General features: G+C 30.9%; 1 protein-coding gene across 1 annotated transcript; it reads right to left on the bottom strand.

Annotated features, from left to right (window-relative positions):
• Positions 1 to 717: 717 nt before the first annotated feature.
• On the bottom strand, positions 718 to 25,541 carry LOC107444166 (uncharacterized). Its single transcript, XM_087165208.1, has 6 exons — positions 25,348 to 25,541; positions 14,687 to 14,739; positions 13,137 to 13,247; positions 8,945 to 8,992; positions 1,826 to 1,882; positions 718 to 908 (listed from the first exon to the last, which is right to left on the bottom strand). Exons 1-6 carry the CDS (start codon positions 25,481 to 25,483, stop codon positions 858 to 860), a joined length of 456 nt encoding a protein of 151 aa, XP_087021334.1. The 5' UTR covers positions 25,484 to 25,541; the 3' UTR covers positions 718 to 857.
• Between the last annotated feature and the right edge of the window lie 1,331 nt (positions 25,542 to 26,872).

Raw genomic sequence — 26,872 nt, 5'->3', positions numbered from 1 at the left:
TTGATGTAATTTTTGTAAAAAAAATTTTGAGTGCTCCTCACACTATTGTATTAATATATTTTGCTTTAGCTATATTGATACAATATTAGAAAGCACTCTGTTTTGCGGATATAATCGTGTTGTTGGGAGATGAAAAGGTTCCCCCATTTTCATATGTCTATAATTTTCCTTCGTTTTATCTTCATATATATATATATATATATATATATATATATATATATATATATATATATATATATATATATATATATATATATATATATATATATATATATATATATATATATATATATATATATATATATATATATATATATATATATATATATATATATATTTCTGTCATTTTAGAAGTTCAAAAATAGCATGTCTTTTTTGCAACCTGTCTTTCAATTTTGATAATTCTTTTTTCTACTCCTTTTTAGAATCTAGTGTTTTCAGCACAGATTTGAAGACCGATCCAGAAAACCTAACTCCGGATCGGCTTAAAGGCTAAAAGCTATAATTATAGTACTAAATGGCAAAAAAAGTATATCAGTAGATATTAATTAAAAAAAGGCAGTTTTAATATTTTTTTTGTTTATATGTAACCGTTTGATGTACTTAAACACTTATTTCAATTTTTATTATCGTTCCTAAATCAAAAAGCTTGTAAAAGTTAAAAAAAAGAAGAAGAAATAAAAGAAATTCTGTTTTGGACGAAACGCATATAGAATTGAAGAAGAATTAGCTTCTTGAACTTGCTAAGGGTAAATTTTATTTTTTCGAAAATAATTAGTTAGCAAATGCTTAAATGGTTGAAGCTCTATATTTGCATTATCGAAGAATATATTAAATCGATGCTATAATTTGAGTCTTCAGCATTTTCCTTCAGCATGAAGTCTGTTTAATATTTCTGTGCCGCAGCTCTATAATAAGAAAAAAACATATGTAAAAATTAACTAAAAAAAATCTTAAATGAAATTTAATATGAATTATTTTTCGTATTTTAAATAATTTTTCGACGAAAATAACAAGTATATAATACTATTTGAATAAATATGTCGACACGACAGCGTGGTTTATAAATGATTAGCAAATAAACCATCCCAGCTTGAAACAATTTTAAATTTAACTATCATAGTTAACGAGCATGAAGTTCGTATAAATAGCCTCTTCCTATCGAAATTGGATGCAAAAACATAACACGTCATCATTAAAAAATATTTATAACAAATAAAGGAAGAGGGGAAAGAAATTTAAAAAAAAAACAATTTTTTTAATAAAAGCTTATAAAAATATATTTTTGTAAAAATTCTTGAGTGTCTATGTTTAATCTTTTGAAAAAAATAAAATTATCATTCAAGCATGCTTGCTGTGTAAGAATAACGTTAAACCAATCAACCTTAGTAAATTATTCAAAAAAGAAAAAAAAAACATTTGCTGCAAGGTTGCTTGCTTTCGGCGCCTTACGTGTCAAAATAATTTCTTTACAGATTAGTTACTATTCCGTTTCTGGAAACTATAAGCAGAATTATTGTCACAATACTTATATGAAATAGCTATTTTAATTTATAAAGTACTTATAACCCATTCCCAATGTATTTAGTGTCAGTAAGTCAATAATAGTTCGAAAAAAATTTTTTTTATTTTTTTTTATTTGAATATCTTTTAAATATAGCATCGCAATATTGATATAGTATGTTTGATACAGTAGAGCAATCTGAGCTAAACTTTAAGAACAAATTTAATTAATTCTTCAGTGATTTCTGGATAACTAAATACTATTTCTAAAGATAGCACAAAATATTAATTTATAATAACATCAAGTGATACTTATACTTACACTTGCTTTTTCTATTCCATCACATGCTTCAGATTTGGTGAAATCAGCACACGTTGACTAAAAAATTATAATTTTTTTTAAGAGAAATACATATTTAACACTAATAATACAAATATATTTCTCTCCGCTTGTGATTTGATTTATTGATTAACTATCATTAATTTTCAAGATTATACAATTAATAATGTTGCTCCGTAATCATGATGATAATATTAATTTTAATTTTTTGGATTGAGTTATTAAAAAAGAAGAAAATAACTGCTTTGTTGATTAATACGATAAAATAAATGATTTTGATTTTAATATAAATAAGCTTATTTCATGGAATTCTACAGTTTATGAAAACAACTACTTAAATACCACTTTTAATCAAGTGAATTGAACTAAAATACTATGTAGTTGTTATATACCTATCCAAAACTCAAATAACCAAACTCTTTCAAAATTGGAAGAAGAAAAAAGCAATACCAAACGAAAGTAATTAAATTCAACATAAAATCATTGAGTTAATTGTATGTGATTATTAATCAATTTACTCAAAACTTCTTTGTTACTTTTTAATTTAACCATGTGCAAATCTAATTCGGACAAATCCATGGGTAAAAATCTCTGCAAAACGGGCAAATGATGTTTTCCCCTCATAAAAGTTAATTTTCCAAAATTATAAAAATTGTATTATTAAATATCAACCTTCTTAATCATAAAATTCTTTAAATTATCCAGTATAATATTATTACCTTGCTCACATTCATTTTTGGGCCAATCCTTGGTAACTATTCCTTGGTACACGCGCTTCAGTACTGCAGAAAGAACGAGCCATAAATAAAATCTCCTGATTTTTTAGCTCTATTTCTGATTCTATTTTCATATTTTTTTTATCTGGTAATCCTATTATGAAAATATTTTGAAACACATTCTTGGAAGGTTTCCGTGTATATAAGTTTATTTGAATTCGCTACTCACTTTATAGATTTCGTTCGGTTCCGTTTTTTTACACGATATATTTTTTTACTTAATGTGATCTATTTTGTATGAATTTTAATTTTCAAGTGCTTCTCACACTATTGTTTTGATTTATTTTGCATTGGTTATGTTGTGTATATATATATATATATATATATATATATATATATATATATATATATATATATATATATATATATATATATATATATATATATATATATATACATATACATATATATATATATATATATATATATATATATATATATATATATATATATATATATATATATATATATGTAATACAAAAATTAAATACTTTTGTATTAATAAAAGCATTTAAAACTTCATTCGTTTTCATAAAATATCTTTGGTAAAGGATAAGGGTAGAAATTCTATTTTGGGACTTCAAGGCTAAAAACATGCCAAAGAATAATAATTAGATTTATACTTCAAAAGAGAAGTTATTTTAAGATCTTTCACTTCCATATAAGGAAAGATGAAACGATTTGCTATGAGTAATAAATAAATTGATGAGGCGTAGGAATACAGAAAAAGGCAATAATGACTGACCTCTTCACAACTTGTAATCATCCTTTAAAACGCAGGACCGAATATTTTTGCGCGGCTTTTTGGTGTATAATGTTTACCAACTAAACTCCGTCAGATCTGACTGTAACTCTGTCTCTCCCTCTCCGTCTGGAGAGGGATGAAACTGCTATTTCACCATCGTTTAGTAAAATAAAAGATTATGCCGAAACTTGACTCGTTAATCATGCTACTTGGATTGTAAATAACTAAAAAATAACGGTGTGGTTCCACCGTTATTACAAGCCAGGCAGGATGTTGGCTTCGCGGAAGAAACTTAGCAATTCTATATATTGAGAACTAGGCCTAACGTGACTGCTACCTCGTCGAGAAGGAAGGATCAGTTTTTCACCCCCTTGGATTGAAGAGAAAAACTTACTTCATTGGATTCCTGATAGAGATAAAAATGTTTTCGATTAGAAATCCCATCCCTTTACAAGTGACCTACGGAAAGTTTAGTTATGCCTGTGCTACTCTGGATTAATCGTCGATGAAGTGTTTTCTCCCCCGGAATGGTTTACGATGGTCTACTTAGATGTTCGACATTCCCTAACCTCCTACTCAGAACTCAAAGAAAAATAAGCTTCAATTTCTCCTTCACTATCGCATTCACTATAATTATGAATCATTTTAACGAACAGAAAAAAGAAGAAAAAAATATTTTTCTCCTATCAACTTTTATCTGATGTTGTGGCTATCAAGATATATTTTGGATTAATTCGAACTTTATCCAGCTACATATCCTTTGAGTATTTTTTTTTAAACAGTTATTTTGTTGATTTTTAATGATTAATAAGAAAAAGAAAGTGAAGTGCGCGAATGATTTTTTTTTCCTCTTCGCCAAATATTGAAGAAGAAAAAGTGATATATAAATTTTTTTTTTTCTTCTTTCTCAAAATTTGTGATACTGTTATGATTACATATTTTAGTGAAGAAAAAAAAATTTTTTTTTTAAATTCTGAATAATTGAGTATATTACTAATGTTGGATTGCATTTCTTATATTTATATTCGTTTTATTTTTAAATTATGATATTTTTTTTTTTCTCTTCAACGAAATTGATAAAGGTCGACGTTGGAGAGTAGGGTGTTCATTTTTTATTGAAATTAGATATGAGAAATGAGAAAACTTTTTATTATGAATAATTGAATAGAATGTTTTTAAGAGTTAGATTGCATTTCTTGTGTTTATATTGCTTTTTTTTAAAAATATGATACGTTTTTATAGTGCATTTAAAATGTTTTTGAAGGAAATAAATGCGGTTCAAACGTCAATTAAATTAATAATGGCAAACAAAATTAAGTTATTTTTTTAAGCTTTTGTTTCCTAATGATTTATCACGATTAAATCGAAAAAAAAAAAACTTTATAGAAATTTGTAAAAATTTTGCTTTATAGGACTTGGTCAAAACTAAATATTCCTATTAAGAAATGTGAAAACTTGAATGCTTCCCAAACAAAAGGACAGTTAACACTTAACAAAATTTGTGAGTTTCCCTTATTACGATAGGCGAAAATTTTAACTCAGTTAAGTTTTTATACTTGATACTGATTTTCCATATGCTTTAGTAGGGTTGTAGACTTGCAAAGATTTTTGTTTGCTTATTGATTGTGTCGGGCCAGTTGTTACTTAATTTGGTAAGAGATTGATCACCTCAGCTAATTCAAACAATGACAACTTAACTTTGCACATTAGACAGCAAACTTCTAAAAATGTTAAGGTTAAAAATTGTGCAAAAAAAAAAGTTTGATGTTTCAGTAAAAGTAAACATCGAAAAAATAAAAAAGTTGAGGATGTTTCAGTAAAAGTAAACATCGAAAAAATAAAAGGTTTGATGTTTCGGCAAAAGTAAACATCGAAAAAATAAAAGTTGAAGATGTTTCAATAAAAGTAAACATCGGAAGAAAAAAAAGGTGAAGGGTAACAAAAAGAAAAGAAAAAATAGGAAAAAGAAAGAATGACCAAGAAACTGATTGATTATGAATTAAATAAAATAAAAATGTAAGAAAACGAAATTTTGAAATAGTACATTTATCAAAACTTAGGAAATATCACAGCCCACAAATGTTAAAATTAAATCATGAATAATGTCCAAAATAAATGTTTTTACTTTCTTCAAAGAAAGAAGTAATCCCTATATTTTTGAGAGATCCGAATCGCGTGTGGAGATGTTTGGCGAGGAAACTTGAACTTTTTTTTCTCAACACAGTGAAAAAAAATAAATAATTAAAAAATATTATAAACTATTTTTCTTTATGTCCAGTCTGGATCTCTCATTTTTAATGTGCTTCATGAAATTCTGTTTTCCTCCATTTCAACGGGGAATGCTGAATTTCATCTAGTAAATAACCCCCATTAACCATACAGAATCTTAAATTCTGAATAAATGACACTTGTTGTCCAGTTCGTTTTGCATAAAAATTTTGTATATTTTTGTGTGGAAAAATTTTTGAAAAGTTTAATAGAAAAGTTATAAATTTATGTTTAATTTTTCTTTCTGTTTAGTTCACTAAACATATAAATTTTATTATTATGTTTTATTGTTGCTACTGCAAATAATTTTTTTTCACATGTTGAAAAAAGGTTATTTGTAAGAAAGAGGACAGTCATACCAACATAAAGTTTATATTCATAGTATTCTAAATTTTTATTTTGGCTTACCAAAATTTTTTTTGGGGGAGATGTAATACAAAAATTAAATACTTTTGTATTAATAAAAGCATTTAAAACTTCATTCATTTTCATAAAATACCTTTGGTAAAGGATAAGGGTAGAAATTCTATTTTGGGACTTCAAGGCTAAAAACATGCCAATGAATAATAATTAGATTTATACTTCAAAAGAGAAGTTATTTTAAGATCTTTCACTTCCATATAAGGAAAGATGAAACGAGTTGCTATGAGTAATAAATAAATTGATGAGGCGTAGGAATACAGAAAGAGGCAATAATGACTGACCTCTTCACAACTTGTAATCATCCTATAAAACGCAGGACCGAATATTTTTGCGTGGCTTTTTGGTGTATAATGTTTACCAACTAAACTCCGTCAGATCTGACTGTAACTCTGTCTCTCCCTCTCCGTCTGGAGAGGGATGAAACTGCTATTTCACCATTATATATATATATATATATATATATATATATATATATATATATATATATATATATATATATATATATATATATATATTATTCAATGAGAAATTTTTTTTCTTTTTTCTAACTGGAAAACTTCTACAAGCAACAAAATTTTTCTGCACACATTTATAAAGAAAAATTTTTTTAAGAATCATTTAGAAAAGAGAATCATAAAAATTAAACAAAATGGCTGTGTAAAGAAAGGTACTTTTTGAACGAGATTTAGAAACTAATAAATAATTAGGGAAAGAAGAATAATTCTACAAACTGTGTAACTTCAAAACTGTGTAAAATGGGAAATTTCTAAAATGATTTAGAAACATAAAGATTTAAGAAAATAACCAAATAGATCAAAGCTATGAATAAAAATGAATGTATGTGTGTATGTATCTCCTTTATAGACTCCTAAACCATCCGACAGAAAGCGATGAAATTTAGCATACAGATAGTTTCAAGCACGTGGGAGGTCACTGTCAACATTAGAACATTCTACGACAAATCGTTTAAACAAGAGGAGCGAAGAACCAAGTGAAATTTTCTGATTGGTTAATCGTTAGTGGTAAACGTGTTTCTGAAAAATTACTTATTTAAAATCAACGGTAATGGAATAGAAAAAAAAAATATGTATTCAAAATCAAAAATTAATGGGAAAGTGGTACTAATTCAATTTGGAGAAACATGAAAAAATTTCGCCAATGAGGCTTAATTAAGCCAAATATGCTTATTTAATTAAGGTCATATATGGATACTGAAATAAAAGAAATAAGAAATATAGTAGAAAGCAAAGGAAATGGAGTAAAAATATTTATTTGTCTTGAAGAACAGTAAGAAATCGTCATACTATCATTGACGACAATGATGCTTAATTCATGTTGGTAATATGTATTAATTGAAATAAATACACTGTGGCATGTCTGCGTTTTAAATGCATATGGTGTCAGAAATATAAATCGATTTTTATTTTTTCATTGTTACGGTTTTTTTCCTGTTATAGACTTTAGTTTCAAATTTGAATCACTTGAGGAATATTTTTATCAAAATAAAAATAATAGTGCGCTAATATTTTTCTGATTTCGTTTTTATCGTTCGCATTCTTTATTAAAACCCTCCGCGTGCGCCTTAGTTTTTATACTTTCCGGTCTTAAAATATGGAGCGATATTTTTTATATATTTTTTATCTACATATGTTACGATTCACATCTTCATTAGTTGTTTTTAAATGATGCAAGAATTTTAATAGATTTTACGTTTTCAAAAAATGTATAATATGGCGCCCACTATTTCAGTGTGCAGGAATTATGAGTGAAAAAATTGATGCGCTATTTTTATTTTCAGGTGAATATAATTTGTAAGCATTTTGTCTCAAAAAATTTTACAGAAATTTTGTAATAAACAGAAAAAAGAAAAGAAATGCCCTGATTTGTGGAATACTCCGAATCCGAATCACTATTTTCATAATCAAGATATTTTCGTTTTTTATTCCCACATGTAACACCGCTGACACTCGGCAAATCTATATCTTTCAATAATGCTAATCGCGTGAAAGAAAAACAAACAGCAAGCAAACTCACAAATACACAGGGGACATGTATCTATCAAGAGAGGAAGCAAAATTCATGAGCTCTCTAGTGCATACCTGCCAACTTTCACTCTTTCCGAGAATGGATTTTCAGAGTGGCAGTAAAACAATAAACGAAAAACAATCTGCCTCAAAAATATACCCACATTTTGATTCCGTTGAAATTCGCTTAAGCATTGATTATTATGCTTTCATATATTTATTATAATTATTTATATGTAGTGGTGATCAAACTCATTTATAATTATCATTATAATTCAAAAAGTTTATTGGAATAACCTGAGTATTGCTACCACTTTAAATGTGAAAATAAAATCTTCGGGAAAATCCGGAAGAGTTGACAGGTATGCTCCAGCATACCTGCCAACTTTTACGCATTTGGCGTAAAATTTTATTTTTATATTTAAAGTGGTAGTAAAAATGTACTATTTTTTCATTTATAAACTTTATTTTTAAATGATTTTGATCACAACTATTCTTTCAAAGATTAAGCATATATATTAATATTCGTTGTTATCATGATTGTCAGCTGATGTTTCTTCAAATACAACGTATTTTTCTGCTTACAATCGAAATTTTAATTCCATGTTACTACCACTGGGAAAAATCATAATGGAAGAGATTAAAAGTTGGCAGGTATGCTCTAGTGTCATCCAGCAGCGAAAATAACCATCAAATAATGTTTTTTTTCTCTCTTTTTTTTAATCTACACGGTGAAATAGCGGGATCAGTATTGAAACAAGGGAAAAAATTTCTTCGACCCCGCTCAAATCGCAGGAGCCGGACTCGGACAGTTAAAAAAATCTGTTTAATCTCATCGGGATAAGTTAACTGGCTCAATACTTACTACCCCAACTTCTGTTGCATACTGAACAGCTTCTACAAACAGTTCTGCCTTAAAAAGAAATAATTTAGTTTAATTTGGAGACGACAATATTTTTTTTAATAAACATTTATAACAATGATTTGAAATCACATTTTTCAAACATCACTGTTTCTAACACACTTGAAAAATTTTACTTTCCTGACTTACGTTAGAATAACCGCCGCAATATGTCCATCTACAAATCATAAAGTTTACGTAAAGAAAAGTTTTTACCTTTACGATTTTGAAACCGTGAACAACTAGTATGGTTAAAAAAGAAACACGAATACAAAACTGTTCTGTTCCTCAACCATTTGCAATTGGCATGGTTTCAAAACAGTTATAAAAAAAACTCTACTGGGCATTGGTCTTTTTGTTAGGTAATAGGCATTAAAGTTACATTTTAGTTGAGTTGTGTTTCATGAAAAAAACCATGGGATGTGATTTTATTAGTTTATTTGATTGTTTCCTCTCCCGTAAGAGATTGGAATTGCAAGTCGTTTTTGTGTTAAGCAGTTTTAAGGTGCTGGCGTCTTTGTGTGAATAGAGTTTTATATTATAATAGTCCACGGTTACAAATAGGGAAGTGCGGGGCACTCTTTAAGTGTTGAAGGGAATGGAAAAAATATAGTGGAGTCAATGCTGGGGCTCGAACCCAGTTGTAATTTGTACAAAACTGCAAAAGAACTAATCGGCTTCATTAGGTCAGCTGAGTTGCTGCGATGGTTATTTAACTTCATTAGGTGAAAGGCCGATATTGGTTGTAAAGTGACTGTAAAATATAGGGAGAATCGGGCAAATCTAAATAGGATATATAGACCAATGTGACTATAGGAAATATTGGCCTTTTCCAAATATATAGACTGATATCGGAAAATAGCAGCAATTTGAAACATTTGTGAACTAAGATTAGTGAATATTGGCCCGATGACGACCCAAGTCATTTTGCTGCTAGGGCGGTTTGAGCTTGTCATTCCGCCTTTTGTTGTGGTAAGAAGAAACGTACGATTTCTTGAAGAATTTTGATAAATATTCTGACATTTTCTTTCTAACAAGTGCTTATGAATGGAAAAATGGTTGTTTCTTTTCAGTTTATGATATTTTCTGCGCAATGTACGTTAAATACATAAATAATCTTCCCAAAACCATGAGACAGACATGCGTGTATCTACCACTACAAAAATACAATCCCAATCCAGTAGTACATAACGCATGTTAACTCGAATCTATGGTCTTATTAATTGAAGACTCCAATTCCTATGGAGAGGTAAAAGGCCCCTTCGGGGCCTAAAAGCCTCGAGCAATCCGCGACGACGACGACGAATCTATGGTAATTACCAGAATGAACCACCCTAAAGATCACAATTGAAGACGAATGGGAAAAAGGCGGCTAACGGCTCCAGGCGCTCAGATAAATATTGATGATGATGATGAATCTATGGTGGGGTACCTTTTCATAGAAGAAGGTTGACATTATCGATAACTACTTTCTCCACATTGGTGACCTTCGGTCGTGATGTGAACACGCCTACTTTGATAGAAACGCCTACCTCGATAGATATTCCACATTGCTACATTAGCCACTTCCACGCACTGGTGCTACTCAGTCTCGTATCAATCTCACACAATGTTAGTTTGCATACATTCGACTGCTAATGGCAACACAGGGAGCAACCACGACCGTGAACATAATACAACACTTACAATCAGCAAAAAAGTACGGTGATCTTAATACAGTTCACCCGGCATCTCACAAAAAACAGTAATCAATCAACTAGTGGTATCCGTTCATTGAACTCTATAACAGATATAATTCTGGTGGGGGAGTAATGTAGTGTATCTACCATTACAAAAATATAGTCCTAACTCACTAGTGTATAAAACATGCTAATCGATACTATAGTGTGGTACCTTTTCATAGATGAAGCTTGACACTGTAGATACCAACTCACTCCCCGCAGAAATTTACATTACCATGCATTTGTTTCACTTCGAATGTATGTCGAAAATGGTTTTACTATATGTTTATTTTTATATTATTTTTGTGAAGAAATTCAGAAGGAACATCGAAGATTACTTGGACCATTTAAAAAGTGGTTGTCTATCAGAAAATGCTCTTGATGACGAAAATTCTGAAGACAAGCGCCGCGTGGTAGCTAAAATTATATGAGCGTTGCAAAAGAATAATAATAAAAATATTTTTTTTAAAATTATCATCAGGAAGAAAAAAGATGTACAAAGATATATTATTTTTTATGCACTTTATACAGTTATTGATATTTTCACCATACTGTTTTGGATTTATTTAATATTATACATTTATGATATGATTTTTTTAAAACATTTTTCCTTCATGAATTATGTAGATCAATTTGTTTTATTTCACAAAAAATAAGAAACCATGCAAAGATGGATTAATAATTATCCTAACAACAATTTTACCTATGCCCCAATTGGGTTTAAAAATGCATCCTAGGTCCTATAAGAACATGCACTGAGGGACCAATATTGCGATTTATTAGACTTTTTAATATTGCTCCTATAATGGCCAATATCGGGCGTAAGTTGGCCAATATAGAACCTACGTTTTCTAACTAAGGATATAAAATATCGGATATAGCAGTATTTATATGATATAGCAATAATTTTTTAAAGCACTTTTCCTTTAATCTATTAGACCATGAATTAGATCAATTTGTTTTAATTCTTAAACAAATAAAAAAGAATCATCTAAAGGAGGGTTAAATAATTACCCTAGCAACAATTTTACCTATTCCTTAGTTGCGTTCAAAATTGCCTCAACATGGTTGATATATTGAGATTTGCAGACTTTTTAATATTGCTCCCGTAATGGCCAATATAGGGCCTAAATTGGCCTTTATAGAACCTATATTTTCTAAATAATGGATATAAAATATTGGGTGGATCTCATAATTTACATGGGACTAATAATGGTTGTAAAGTGACTGTAAAATATGGGGTGAATCGGAAAATTCTATCTACTGCCAATATCAGAAAAATAACGACTATTTGAACATTAATTGAGCCAAGATTTATGAATGTTGGCCCAATGATGGTTCAAGTAATTTTTCCTGCTATTGCAAAATATATTTAATTTATTGAATTAAGTTTTACATAGGATATAAAACAAATCATTTAGTAACTTTGTTACTTTTAAATTACAGTCAATTTGAGTTTCCATGGCCAATTTTATAATTCGAGAAAAAATTTCGTGTTCATGTTAATTAGTTTAAGAGAGGGAAAAATGTATAGACTTGCTTATGAGCTTAAATAATTTATGTATTTATTTTGATTTCTCCTAAAGTAAAAATTCCAAACCAAAGAAGTGAAAGTTACCTTAACGGGGACTCTTTTGTCACCAGGACAATTTTTCTATTATACACTGGTCCTAATTAAATAAATAATCCATTCTTCTCCCTTTGCACTCATTTTGAAATTTTAGTCTATTACTCCATTATTATAAACTATAAAAGTAAATAAATGCATCATATATTGTAATTTCATGTGATTCGAAAAAAAATATTCAAAAAGATTTGTTTGAATTATCCACGCTTTCATGATAGTTGAAAAATCTTCGTCTTTGTGTACCAAATCAATTATAAATGTTTAAAATGTTTGTAAAGCAATATTTTAATTTTTTCTCGTTAAATTTCTCTGCTGTAAAATTTCCAGAAAAAAAGTTCAGATATCCTTCATCAGTTTTAACATTTAGTTCCTATTACAACCCCGCAGCTTTTGCGCAAACTGATGTCAAAACAATCAGTAAATTTTTTAAACTACTTCAATAATGGGCATTCCCCGTCTATTTTATGAAATGTCATTGCTTACTCATTTGTGCAATAGACCTTCTTTTTTTATTCACGGGGCATTAATCTTGGATTGCTGCTTCTCTGTCAAACCTGAACCAGTACAATATTTTAACGTTTTTTTTTCGGCGAAATTTCCAACGACAAAATATTCCGCAAATAAGTTCCGATATTTTTTATTCATTTTTATATTTTTTTCTAATTTCTTCGTGGAGCTTTTTTTCAAGCTGAAGGGATAACTTTGAGAAATATTTTTCTTGTTTAAATTTATTCAATAATAATTGCTGTCATTCCTTATCTATTTATATTTTATAAATTGTCATTATTAAGTCGATTGTGCAAGGTACCTCTTTTTCTTCATCCATGGCACACCAATCTTGAAATAAGGCGTTCCAGTTTGGCCAGGACCAGTCCATTGAAAGAAAATCTGCGAAATGCTTTATTGCGCTCACACCATACTTTAAAAAAAAATAAGAAATATAAAGCTATTGTGAATTTTTACATTTTCAGTAATTTTACATGGAACCAAAAGAAAAAAGATCTTAAATAATTATTGTTTATCGGGCCAATGCTGCCGTATTTTCATTTACAGAGTGCATGAAAAATGTGCAAACCTGAATAACTTTTTATTTTATGGTTAATGCTTTCACGTTCTTTGACTCATTCTTAATAGGTTAAAGCATCGACCTCAAACATGCTAATTACTAAGTGTAGACAGTATTTTATGCGACGTAATCAGAAACACAAACATACTTAATCTGTCAGCTAAATATACCTTTCATTTGACGAACTCTGACTTCTTACCTCTAACGTGCAAGGGGGTTGCTGCAATTCAGAAAATATGATCCTCATAGTTTAGTCAGGAGAGCAGTCCGAACGTTTTACCCCTTAATCATAATATTACTTTTTGTGTATGTTGCTATAGCTCGAGAATAATTATAAAGATCGTTTGTCCAGAGATGATTCAATGCAAACGGATTCTACACAAGCATTGTGGTCAGTGTGAGCCAAGCTTCTGAATTCGTATCGACCAGCCATTGAAGGGATTCGATCGTGGTTTACCTTAATGGGACGCTAATGCTCTATATTCAGAGCCACCACGGCATTTACAAAAATATTTTTTTATTTTATGACCATCGTTGAATAGTCGACTCAATTTTTGGGTTTACGACTATTAATGCTGAACTCCGTAGTCTTGAAATTTTGAACCCAATCCAGAAGACAAGGGAACTCCTGGATCAAGTATTGGGAGAAGTTTGCCTTCATGGAGTTTTTTTTAATGGAAGTACACCACATTTGCGTTTTGGAGTTTACTGATGTATACGCTATTTTTGAATGAAAATTGTTTACATCGGATATGGCGAGAGACATTTCTAAATAATTATGTCTACAATGGTATGTGCATTGGTATGTTACATTGCTTTTTGTCCCGCATTGGACTGATCGTTAAGCTACGGTTCCCAGCACCGACGTCAAGCTTCACTGGTTGCTGTCAGTGTGCGGGTGGGTGGCCACTTGAATCAGTCTGCGTAGGGATCCAGGGTGTGCCGCATTGGTCCTCGTTAAACTGTTCTACCATAAAGTGCCCGACTTCGCACGCAGGTTGTCGTGCTACCTAAGCGAGGGTACCATCCCCTCTGCACAAGATCAAAATTGTTATGGCATGTCTTCGGATCATCCTAAGGGATGTTTCCCAGACAGTCGCCAATAGCCCGTTGTGCCACTCTAGTGCGACGTAAATGAACAACTACTACGCTAGATTGGTTTTTAGTTTCTCACGAATTTTATTATCAACAAAGAATCACCAATTTATTGAGAATTTGATCATAAAATGCAATATATAAAATAGTTTAAATTTGCTTTAATCAACATTGTTCTACGATATATATAATCATACCTCTTCTGGTGTCAATATGATGCATGAATCCAACTTATCATTAATTTCCTTATCTGAAACAAAATGTCTTCAGATTATAAAAAAAAAAAATAATAATAATACAAGTGTCATTTTCAAAAATTAACCGATTTTTGTGATTTTATATGAAATAGAAAAAATTAAAATGTTAAAAATATTTTGTTCACTGGATTCAAAACTTTTTGGTTATAATAAGCTTATTAAAAAATATAAGGACAGTGTGGCTGAATGCGACACGATTTTATCTATTGCCATTTAGGTCTAACTTGGTTTTTATGGGATGCATTCACTGAATAACTGGAGGGAGACGATTTCAGTTCCAAACGAATTTTTTTTGATGAAATTGAATGACACTCCTTTGGCCAATAAAATTGTTACACCAGCAGGGAATGCAAATAACAGAATGATATTTATTGGGCACATACGATTACAGTTGGAAGAAAAAGTGATTAAATTTTCAGGATATTTGGATGTATTGATCCTGAGGAATCAGTACTCAGAGTAGCCTTCCCAGGCAGCAAGTAACAGCAGTTATTCTCCTGGGCATCGAGTCGAACAGAGATTAGATAGCATGGACGGATACAGCATTCCATGCAGCTTCATCATGATGCCTTAATTAATCGATCGTAGTGACTGACGAGCAGTGGCATGCCAGTCGTTCTAAAGCCATTGACCAGATATTTTCAATTGGTGAGAGATCTGGAGAAAGTGCTGGCCAGGGCAACAGCGAACATGATCTGTGTCAAAGAAGGACAGGACAGTGCGTGCAACATGCGGTCGTACATTGTCCTACTGAAACGTAGCGTTATGGAAGCCTCGAAGACAAGACAGAGCAACTGGCCCTAACACATCTAAAATGTAACGACTGCTGTTCAAAATGCCGGCAATGCAAACAAAAGGTGATCGAGACGTGTGTCCAATAACACCCCATACCATTACTCCAGGTGATGGGTCCGTATGACGATGTCGAATGTAAGCAGCCAATGGGCATTCTCCACGATGTCACCTAACACGGATGCGGCCATCATGATGCTGTATACAGAAGCTGGATTCTTCTGAAAGACGACGTCAAGCAATTCCTGCGTCCTGGTTCGTCGTTGATCACACCATTGGAGGAGCTCCTACGTGTGATGCTGCGTCAAGGGTAGCCGAAGCCATGGTTGCCGTACTGACAGTCCATGCTGCTGCAAACGTTGTCGAACTGTTCGTGCAGACACTTGTTGTATTGCAAATGATCCTATTTGATGACTCAGGGTTCGTGACGTAGCTGTGTGATCCCTTAAGGCCATGTGGATAACATGTCTGTCTTCTCGGCTGTTAGTAATAGGGGGCCACTGAGATCCTAGACGGTGTTCATATGATCGTCATGAACCCATCGATTCCATATTCTGCTAACAGTCATCAGATCTCGACCAACGCGAGAAGCAATATTTCGGTATGATAAACCGCAATCCCGATAGGCCACAATTAGTCCTCGATGACACTCAGACACGGGCTGGTTCTTACACGAGACATAACAAACACTTTTTAACCCCAAAGCAACGCTCAAATTCAATTTCTGAATGAGAAACGTACTGTCAAATCTCTTGTTTTATACACATTGTAGGTGTTGCTACCTCCACCTGCTTTGAATGAATGCGCTGATAAGCTTCAAAATGTTTCAACTGTTTTAAAATGAAATAATAAGAAATGTTTATTAAAAATTGTATTTTGCAGAGAATTACCTTTACTTAATTGAATTTTGCGATTCTATGCGAGATATGGAGGAAGACGCAAAAAGTAAAATTAATATTAAAGTGCACAAACTTCGGACCGATCTCCTGACCATATATGGCAGTACTTTTACTTTCGTTACTTGTACCGCCGGTACAAGTAAAAAGTACGTACTTTTACTTGTACTTCGTTACTTTTTAAATTTAATACTTTTACTTGTACTTTCGTTACTTTTTTTGGGAAAAAGTACAAGTATTTGTAACGGAAATGTCGAATGAAATCGTTACTTTTTTCTAAAACTCGGTAAGCTTTCTAAAAAAAAAATTTTAAAAATGCTGTCAAAATGCAATTATTTTGGAAAATGAATAAAAATATTAATTAAGAAGTTATTTTCATTCATTTTCGAGTTTTATGCATTTGTTTAATACATTTTAAATAAAAATTGTTGGATTTTGTTATTACGTTTTTCAATTTTCTTTTTGATCTCACTAATAATACATTTTTGTCTTAATACATTTTTTACTAAATACATTTTTACCTAGTACATTTTTTCCTAAAATTATGTTTATGCCCGACCTTGTCAAACAACGCCAGTCAAATCTCTAAGAACTTCGGAACTATTTGTGCAACTGAAAACTATTTTACTATTTTAACTCTTGAAAACTCGAAGGTATTAATTTTGCCGCTGATACTAAAATTCGTTTACAAATTTTAATCATTCCGTTTGGCAGAAATGTTCGGAAAATGATTTTCTCGCATGACTTCAGCATAAGCCATTGTTACAAATAAAACTGTAGACTGTTCTGTTTCAACTTATACTGCACATTCAATTATTTTTTACCAGCTCAAAGATCACAAAGCTATCTGAAACCCCATGTTTGCTTTGTTTATTTTTGTGCTTTTAAAACGCGTTTCTATAGAGTAAAACAATTTTATATCAATGGTAATTTAAATAAATAAAAATAATAAACTAAAAATTAAAATCAATAGATAAAATTTCTTTTTAGTGCAAATCCATAACAAGTTTGATATTAAAATTATATTTGATTTTAAAATTATATTATACGATTATATCATAAAATTACAGTGGTGGCCAAAAGTGCGGACACTTTTTGAAAGTTTCATGTTTTTCAACTTTGTGTGCTTGTAGAATATATTAATTTTCACTTAAATACAAACATTTATATATCAAATTGAAGGTAATTTAATGTAGAATTCAATAATAAATACAGTATTACAATATCTGTATTGCAAAAAAAGTTATGCAGTTAATTTAAGATCTATCTTAGATTTGCATTTTTTTAAAGTGATACTTCCACAATCAATACTTAGTAGGATAACCCTTATTTTTTGAGACAGCTTCACAGCGTCTTTTCATCGAGTGAACGAGTGTTTGGAGTTTATCTTTCGTAATCACATGGTGCCAAGAATCAATTATAGCTTTACTTAGTTGTCTTTTATTGGATGGACGTTTTTTTCGTACAAGAATTTTCAAACGTTGCCACAAATTTTCAATTGGATTGAGCTCAGGGCTGTTTCCTGGCCATGGTAATATATCTATGTCTTTATTTTGAAAGCATGCTTTGCATACTTTTGCTGTGTGGCATGGAGCTGAATCCTGCTGAAAAATAAATGGTTCGTTGTTCGGAAGAGATTCCTGATGGATGGTATCAATTTTGGTTTCAGGACAGTTTCGATGTATTTTTTGGCATTCAGGATGCCAAATCAGGCCGGAAAAAAATGCACAAGTGTTACTACCGATAGAAAAATTAAATGGATGGCCATCAAGATAGAAAAATGTCATCAGATGCCATTAGATGTGAAATGAATGCAGCTGATATTGCAGTAAGTTCAAGAACAATAAGAAGAAGCTTATCAGGATTTGGTCTACAAGCTAGAATTCCAAGGAAAAAACCATATTTAAATCAAAAGCAACGCGAAAAACGAGCTAAGTCGGCAAAAGAACACATTAAATGGTCAGAAATACAATGGAAGCAAGTAATCTGGAGTAATGAGAGTAAAATATCGCTCTTTGGAAGTGATGGTAGAAAATACGTGAGACGTAGAGTAGGTGAAGCGCTTCATCCTAATTGCATTGAAGCAACTACTAAAAATCCAACAAATGTCACGATTTGGGCATGTATATCTGCAGATGGTGTGGGCCGAATTCAAGTGATTGATGGTATCCTGAATGCCCAAAAATACATCGAAACTGCCCTGAAACCAAAATTGATACCTTCCATCAGGAATCTCTTCTCCAACAACGCACCATTTATCTTTCAGCAGGATTCAGATCCATGCCACACAGCAAAAGTATGCAAAGCATGGTTTCAAAATAAAGGCATAGATATATTACCATGGCCAGGAAACAGCCCTGATCTCAATCCAATTGAAAATTTGTGGTGACGTTTGAAACTCCTTGTACGAAAAAAACGTCCATCCAATAAAATACAACTAAGTGAAGCTATAATTGATTCTTTGCACCATGTGATTACGAAAGATGAACTCCAAACACTCGTTCACTCGATGAAAAGACGCTGTGAAGCTGTCTTAAAAATTAAGGGTTATCCTACTAAGTATTGATTGTGTAAGTATCACTTTAAAAAAATGCAAATCTAAGATAGATCTTACTATTAATTGCATAACTTTTTTTGTAATACAGATATTGTAATACTGTATTTTTTATTAAATTCTACATTAAATTACCTTCAATTTGATGTATAAACGTTTATATTTAAGTGAAAATTAATATATCCTACAGGCACACAAAGTTGAAAAACATGAAACTTTCAAAAAGTGTCCGTACTTTTGGCCAACACTGTATACTATAACATTCCTCCGAATTTGAAAGTAAATTAATGTCCATAACTTTCAAAATTAAAAATAATTAAATAAATAAAACCAATTTTGCAAAAACATTGAAGAACATAAGAATATTATTCAATGAAATTTTAGGTTACTTTGAATTTTCGATTTCCTAGAAATGTACTTTTAAATCGTTACTTTTTTTGTTTAGTACTTTACTTTTACTTGTACTTTTTACTCGTTACTTCTTAAAATAAGAACTTTTTACTTTTTACTCGTTACTTTTTTTAAAAATACTTGTACTTTTACTCGTTACTTTTTAAAAGTAACGTTGCCATATATGCTCCTGACCCATCAATTGAGATCATATTTCCTAGAGTGTGACTGCTCCATATATTTTGAGATTTGTAAACTCGAATCAGTAGAAAAAATGTATGTTTTTTCAGGGAAAGTACAATAATGTGCTTGATTATGTTACTTGAAATATCTTCTTCACTTATTAATTAGCATACTTTAAATAACCCCCTCGAGTCATTAAGTTTGAGTTTTTGACCGTTAAAATCCTATCATTAGATCAAAAGTTATTTAGAGTAGTCTGTTTATTTATTTCCGCAATGAACATGCATATGTTTTGTGTACATACATACATTGATTGGAAATACAATGTACCTGGATGTATATGCACGATGAATGTGCCAACGTACATTTTATGTGCCTGCATACATGTATATTCTATGTAGTGTGCTAAAAAAAAACGGACCATCCTGAATGACTTTTGATCTAAAGATGGGATTTTCACGTTCAGGGACTCAAATGTATAGGGAGGGTGGCCTCAATTTATTAGTGCAAACGATATTCTAAGTTACGAAATCAAACTCTAAAATAATATAATAAACGTATTGAATAAACGCACCTTTTTTTCGATTGTTTCGGATTTCTGACTCCTATAGTACGGGGATAGCCGCAATCAGGGAATTAAGATCCGACTAGTTTGGTCAGGGGAGCTCTCCATGGTTTTGACCCCTTAATGTTAATTTTATTCTTTTGCGTATTGCGCAAAATCTCGAAAGCTTTTTAAACGAGTTGAAGACTTTTTTCACACAATTATAAAATTCATTTATCCAAGGATAATTATTTTCACGAAAAAAATATATTTCAGTAAATATTTATTATTTTATATAAAAATTATAAGAAAAATTTTGTATTTTAAGGTACACAATTTTTGACCATTTTAAAAAATGTAATTACGCATGGCGAAATTCTATATCTGAGCAAAATTGTTCGAATAGTTTTGAGATATAAAATTATTTTCATAAGAAGAATTTAAAAAATTATATACCTTCAAAAATTATTATATAAAATAGTAAAAAAAATTATAAATATTTAATATAGGCTACTTTTTGCATGAAACTATGTTTGGGTAAACGAATTTTATACATGATATTTTTTTAAACTTCTCGTGATGTAACAAAATGCGCAAGAAATGAAATTAACATTAGGGTGGTCCAAACTTTATAGCGTTCTTCTGTCCAAACTATTTGGACCATATTTTCCAGATTGCGCTTATCCCTACATTTTGAGAATCAGAATTTCGAATCAGTCGAAAAACCGGTATATTTATTCAGAGAAAGTACATTTTCGTGTCGGATTTATATAACTCAAAATATCGTCTGCACTTATTAATTAGAAATACTTGAAATCCCCCCCTCGAGCCATTCAAATTTAGTTAAAGAACGTGAAAACCCAATCATTGGAACAAGAGCTATTCTGTGCGGTCTGTTTCTTTTTGCGCACTGTACATACAATGTTTGCATGTTCGCTTATTCAATAGTACCATTATATGCATGTACGTGTTTGGTATAAGTTGTTATTTGCAATAAACTGCAATAAGTTTCATAAACTTAGTCTAAATATTTATGAAAATCTAGACATTTTTATTTATAAAAAAATATTTTTTTTTATTCATAAAAACTATTTTTTTGGTATAACTTCAAAAATGTTGAATAAAATTAAACAAAATATTTGGAGCAGTTTAAAATTAATTGCAAAATTGTTGTTTTAAATTGCGGAAAAAATTCGTTAAAAACAACAAAAGATGTGAACATTTAAGATAAAGTAATCTTTAATACTGCACATGCGTGGAAAAATGGGCGAATTGTTTTTTGATGGTTTTGTAGTGAATCGTAATTTGCAACTAATAAAAAAAAGTCTGATTTGAAGATCTTGAAAGTTTAAAACTCTTTAAATAATTTTCTTTGTAGTTTTTGTATTTTTTAAAAGTAAGCTCAAAATGATCACGGATTTTCCATAAATTTTATTTTTAACTAAATTTTATTAAATTTTGTCTTATGATACAAACATGCGTTGTATATATGGACATTATAAACACACATACGCTTTCCGCTCTATCGTGGGCCAGTTTATTTGGCTCGGCGTTAACTTTTTACTGAAGAAAGCAATTGGATGCTCTGTTCCATACTCGTCATTTTGTGCAAGGCAAGCTCCAACGATGGTAGCCGAAGCATCTGTATACAGCTGAAATGGGAGATTCAGCACAAAAGGGTATAGAGACTACGCATTTCAACTAAGTTTTCCTTTAGTAATTGAAAAAATATTTCGGCGTTATTGTCCCAAGGAATCTAATTAGCTATCTTCTTTTTAGTCTAGTTTGTCAAGGGTAAAACAATAGAGGAACAGTTTTTTGTGTAGTCACGATAATAACTCGCTAAACCTATCAGTCCTCGCAACTCTTTTTTAGTTGTAGGTCTTAACAATTTGGACATCGTTTCCATCTTTTGTACATCAGGGACATGCTTTCTGGAACCAATCGCATGACCTACAAATTTTACTTTGGTTTTCCCAAAATCGCACTTCTCTAAATTGACGGTTAGTCCTACTTCTCTCAAGGTCTTAAAAACATTTTCTAATTGTTTCATGTGATCTGACCATGTTTCTGAAAACACTGCCACATCGTCGATGTAGGATTGACAGTATTTCTGAAGAGGGATCAACACTTAGTTCATAGATTTTTGAAATGTGCTACCCGCATTTTTCATTCCGAATGGTAGAACTTTCCACAGATAATGTCCAGTATGGGTAACGAAAGCTGTAAAGTGTTTTGATTGTTCTTCCATAGGGATTTGCCAGTACCCTTTTGTGAGGTCTAAGACTGATACAAAATGAGCTTTGCCTATCTCGTATATTAAATACATCGCATGCTTCATTGGATATGCATCAGATATTGTATAACTGTTCAAGAGTCTAAAGTCTATGCACAACCTAATGCTTCCATCTTTCTTCGCAACACACACCAGAGGATGCGCCCAATCATCATCACTCGGTTCTATCAAGTCCATTTCCAGTAATTCTTTAATTTGACAATCAACATCTTTCTGGAGGGAAATAGGCACTCTATATTATTGTAATAGTTTCGATGAACAATCTGCAGTAACTTTAACAGAGTGTCCTCTCACTTCGGATTTTCCAGGACGCTTACAAAATATATCTTTTTATTTTCGTAGCAGACTTTTTAACTGGTATTCCTGTTGGTCATTCAAGGTATTAGTCATTTGTTTTAATTCAATGTCATTATTTTTATTCAAGGTGGTTTCTTTATCCGTTGGAGTATAATACAATTCCCCAAAATCGCTATCTTGATCAAATATAATTCCAAATTGTTCAACTCTAGCTATATAAGGTCTCAATTTATTTACATGTAATTCTCTTGTACTACCATCCTCCATTTCCACTAAACAGGAGTGAAATCTAGCGAGCTTGACTACTTTGGCAGGTCCTATCCACTTATTAAGCAATTTATGAGTTGATGAAGATATAAGAATCAGCCCTTCCTCGATATTTCTGATTTTTAGAACTATTTTCTGATGCTATTAAGTGGGCATCTTGCAGTTTCCTTTGCAATTGTTTCAAGTGATCTTCAGCAGAGCGAGCAGCATTAGTAGGAATTCCTCTTTCACCAGTCCGAAATTCTTTCAAAATGGCTAGTGGTCCAGTAGGTAACCTTCCATAAGCCAATTGATATGGCGACCCTCCAGTGTTTCATGAGGTATTTCTCTGTATGCAAAAAGTAAGCAAGGAGCATTCCATCCTTTCCCATATTCTTGGATATTTTTGCTCAACATGTTTTTCAGAGTTCTATTCCATCTTTCAACTGCTCCCATACTCTCAGGATGACCTGGAGTGGAAAATCTAGGAGAGACTCCCAGTATGTCATGAAAAGCTTCATTTAACTGTGCTGTAAAATTTGTTCCTTGGTCAGTACATATAGTCTTGGGGAAGCCAGTTTGACAGAAAATCTTGACATCAGCACATCGCAAGTAATATGTTTCATATTTGTTTGCAGTAATATGTTTCACCCGTATGGCTTCCGCCCATCTTGAACACAGATCAATAGCACATATGACGTACGAGTGTCGTCTTTATAATTGGGGCTCTAAAGGTCCAATACAATACACGCTCCAAACCTCAAATGGATTATTAGGCCTTACAATTGGCTGTATAGGAATTCTATTATATGCAGCACGACTACGCCACTAAAACTTGCTGGTTCTTTTTCAAATTTTCATGATGTGAAATAATTTTCTCACTAAACCTTTTTCGGTATAAAACAAATTTATTTAAACACATAATTATGCCACAGCACAAACATAAAAGGAAGTATATAGAAATAATAGTAAATAACATCGTCAAAAACGATTCGCTCCTTCCCACCACATTCTAATCCTTTCAACACCAAGCTAATCAAAAGAGAGATATTTTTTTAAAATTAATTCTTAAGTTTTGCTTGCATCTCGTAGCGCCATCTTGTGGTGGCAAGCCTTACACTTGGTTGCTAAGAAACCAAGCTCTGACTGTAAAAAAAAATAAATTTAAATAATGTTTTGTGATTGCTCAGAGAGGTTTAAATAATAGTTGATAGATAATATCTCGAAGTTTCTAGGCAATAGACAATTTTTAACAATATTCTATCCAAAAAGCAATTTATTTTTTTTTACTTTAATCACCTTTGAAAAAAAAAATTGAATCTATTTATGAAATATTTATGATTTTCTAATCTTTCAGAATTTAAGTACATGAACTTTTTATCTGACATTATTTAGATTATGTTTTTTTTCTATATTTATTCGAGGATTTCATTCTAAAATCAATGTGATTGGACGAGAATATAAACGGTAGTCGATTATTTGACAAAATGTATTATTTTGTGTGAATGATTTAACAAACTAGGCAATGAAACTATTGTAAAAAGCATGTATACATTTTAGTTACATAACAAAGATAGATATAATTTCATAAAAAGATTTATATAAATCTGTCAATTGTATAAAACAATTATCTAACTGCTAATCATTTCAGTTATATCAAGTCTAATTCAACTTCATATTGTTATTATTTCTGCTAAGATTGTATATTTAATTAATAAATAAATTTTATTTAAAGAAAGATGGTGCAAATGCATCCTAATTTAAATTTATAAGCATTCTTAGTTTAATATCCAACTTAATATTGTATCGCAAAAATAATTTTACTGGCTTTTATGCTTATCATATCTTACAGTAATTATAAATTCAATGTTATGGAATGATGACAGAAATAGTGGCGTCTATTTTACGCCAAATAATATAAAAGATCATTGCTGGAGCTCCTCTACACCAAAACCTATCATTGCTTCTTGATGTAGTGAAATCCTTAGTGGAACACCACTTTGTAAAGAAGTTGATACCCTTTCAAGATACTCGGAAATATTTTACTGGGTAGAAGTTGATGGAACAAAATAGCTTGAAACAAATTTATTCGATACATTAAACCTATAAATATTTTCAGCATAAAGTAATTAATCTGTCTAAAAAAAACAATTTTTTTCCTATAAAAAGACCAAAGAGTTTGGCGAACAAAGGAAGTAAGGTATAAAACATCTTTGAGTTAAAGTTCAATTTTTTTCCACTTTCAAACTGCTCATGAAGAGTGGGTAACAGAAATATGTAATCGAAGGAAAATTATGTAACATTCAAATCATTAGAAAAATCATTCTGCTATCAGTCCTCAACTCAGCTTTAAATACGAAAAAAACTAGGTGCTGTTACGCGTAGATTTAAAAATATTCTTACCCCTTGATATGCACTTTATCCATTTTAAGCAAGTTCTTAAGTGCTCACCGTTACCCACGTCAACTGGATCTGAAGGCATATTAATACCACGCACAATATTCAAAACAGCAGCAGTAAACAAAAAATTAAAAAGCATGTTAACCGCAATAGTTTTTACAGCCTAACTTAGCATCTTACCTATCAAAACTGCTTTAAATACATAAAATTAGCTGTTTAAACAAGGAAATTATTTTTGGAACGCAGTGCTGATTGACTGAATAGTTATGTTTAATATAAAACATTGCAATGCTCCCGTGATTGCGGTCTCTATTTCCCTGTTCTTTGTTTGGATCCTTGGATTTCAAAGAAAAATCTGAAGAAAAAAATATGAACAATTTACATTTGTGTTACATTTTAGTCAAAATATAATGTATTGTACTTTGTTTAAACTTTTAAAGTTATAGATAATGACATATTTTTCCCTTTAATTCCATTTCCTTTTATTACTATCACAACATTTGTTTTTTTTATTTACAATGTTAAACATATTTTATGTTACAGTTTATCTTTCAGTTTCCTTATTCCTTTCTTTTACAAATATTTTTTTTAAAAATACTTACCGGAGAATTTTTAAACAATACAAACTTCAGATATCGCATGATCAAAGATGGCATGATCAAAGATTTTGGTAAATATGTAGATTTTCAAGCGTTTCGAAAGTTAAAGTCAACCATTTAAAAATCCAGACAACATGTAAGTATAAACGAATATTGCATATATAACAGTTTATTTTTACCTTTTCATGTGGATTTTAGAAGTAGATTTATTATTTGTTTCGCAATTTCAGTTCTTGGGTGTTTAGAGAAATTTTTCAGATTTTAAAAAATTGGACAGTAGAACCAATTAGAATTTCGTAGTGTTATTCAGTACTGAGAGTTGTTTTTTTTTCATTCACCTCGTATGAAGAACGGTTATTAAGCATAATTTGAGTGGTACAATTTACATAATTAGTACAATTTTTTGAATTCAGAAAAGGAAATTTGTGTGATAAATACTTTATTTTAAGGATTAATTCGGTTATAATGTATGCATTAAAAAGATCGGTATTTTAGAAAAAACATTTGGAAATCCGATAATAACCTCTTAAAACACGATCGAAAAGTCACTTAGATTAACTATAAACTGGACACAAATAAAGGGCTTTAAAATTGATTGTCAAAATTTGAAATTCACGCATTATAATTTTGTCGAAATAAAAATATTGGGAATTTTAAAATTTCGCTGGTCAGAAATATGCCGCGATAATCACTGAAAAAAGCAAATGAAAAACTACATTGATTTATTAGATTTGACTCGAGAAAAAATGCGCAATTCAAAATTTCTTATACTATTTTTATTTTCCAAAAAAAATTATAAATTTTCTTATTATATTCTGGAGTGCAAGGCCGCAAACTGGGCACCCTTATCATTGTGTATCATTTCTGGATCATACGCCCCCCCCCCCTCGGACCACGGCGGTAACGGGTTTATTATTTATATAGAGGGT

This window comes from Parasteatoda tepidariorum, chromosome 5, assembly GCF_982258835.1.
Source record: "Parasteatoda tepidariorum strain Cologne lab strain chromosome 5, Ptep-v5.0, whole genome shotgun sequence".
Classification (NCBI taxonomy): Eukaryota; Metazoa; Arthropoda; class Arachnida; order Araneae; family Theridiidae; genus Parasteatoda; species Parasteatoda tepidariorum.
The sequence above is the reverse complement of the archived record's forward strand: the minus strand, read 5'-3'. Positions and strand labels throughout refer to the sequence as shown.

What these genes read in the sequence shown, in the direction of transcription:
- LOC107444166 (XM_087165208.1), bottom strand. Translation starts at nt 25,483, where the DNA reads ATGCTTTTTAATTTTTTGTTTACTGCTGCTGTTTTGAATATTGTGCGT. An exon ending in TCATATTGACACCAGAAGAG is followed by an intron (nt 13,248 to 14,686) that starts GTATGATTATAT and finishes TTTTTTTTAAAG; the next exon opens with TATGGTGTGAGCGCAATAAA. An exon ending in ATGCAACAGAAGTTGGGGTA is followed by an intron (nt 1,883 to 8,944) that starts GTAAGTATTGAG and finishes ATAATTTTTTAG; the next exon opens with TCAACGTGTGCTGATTTCAC.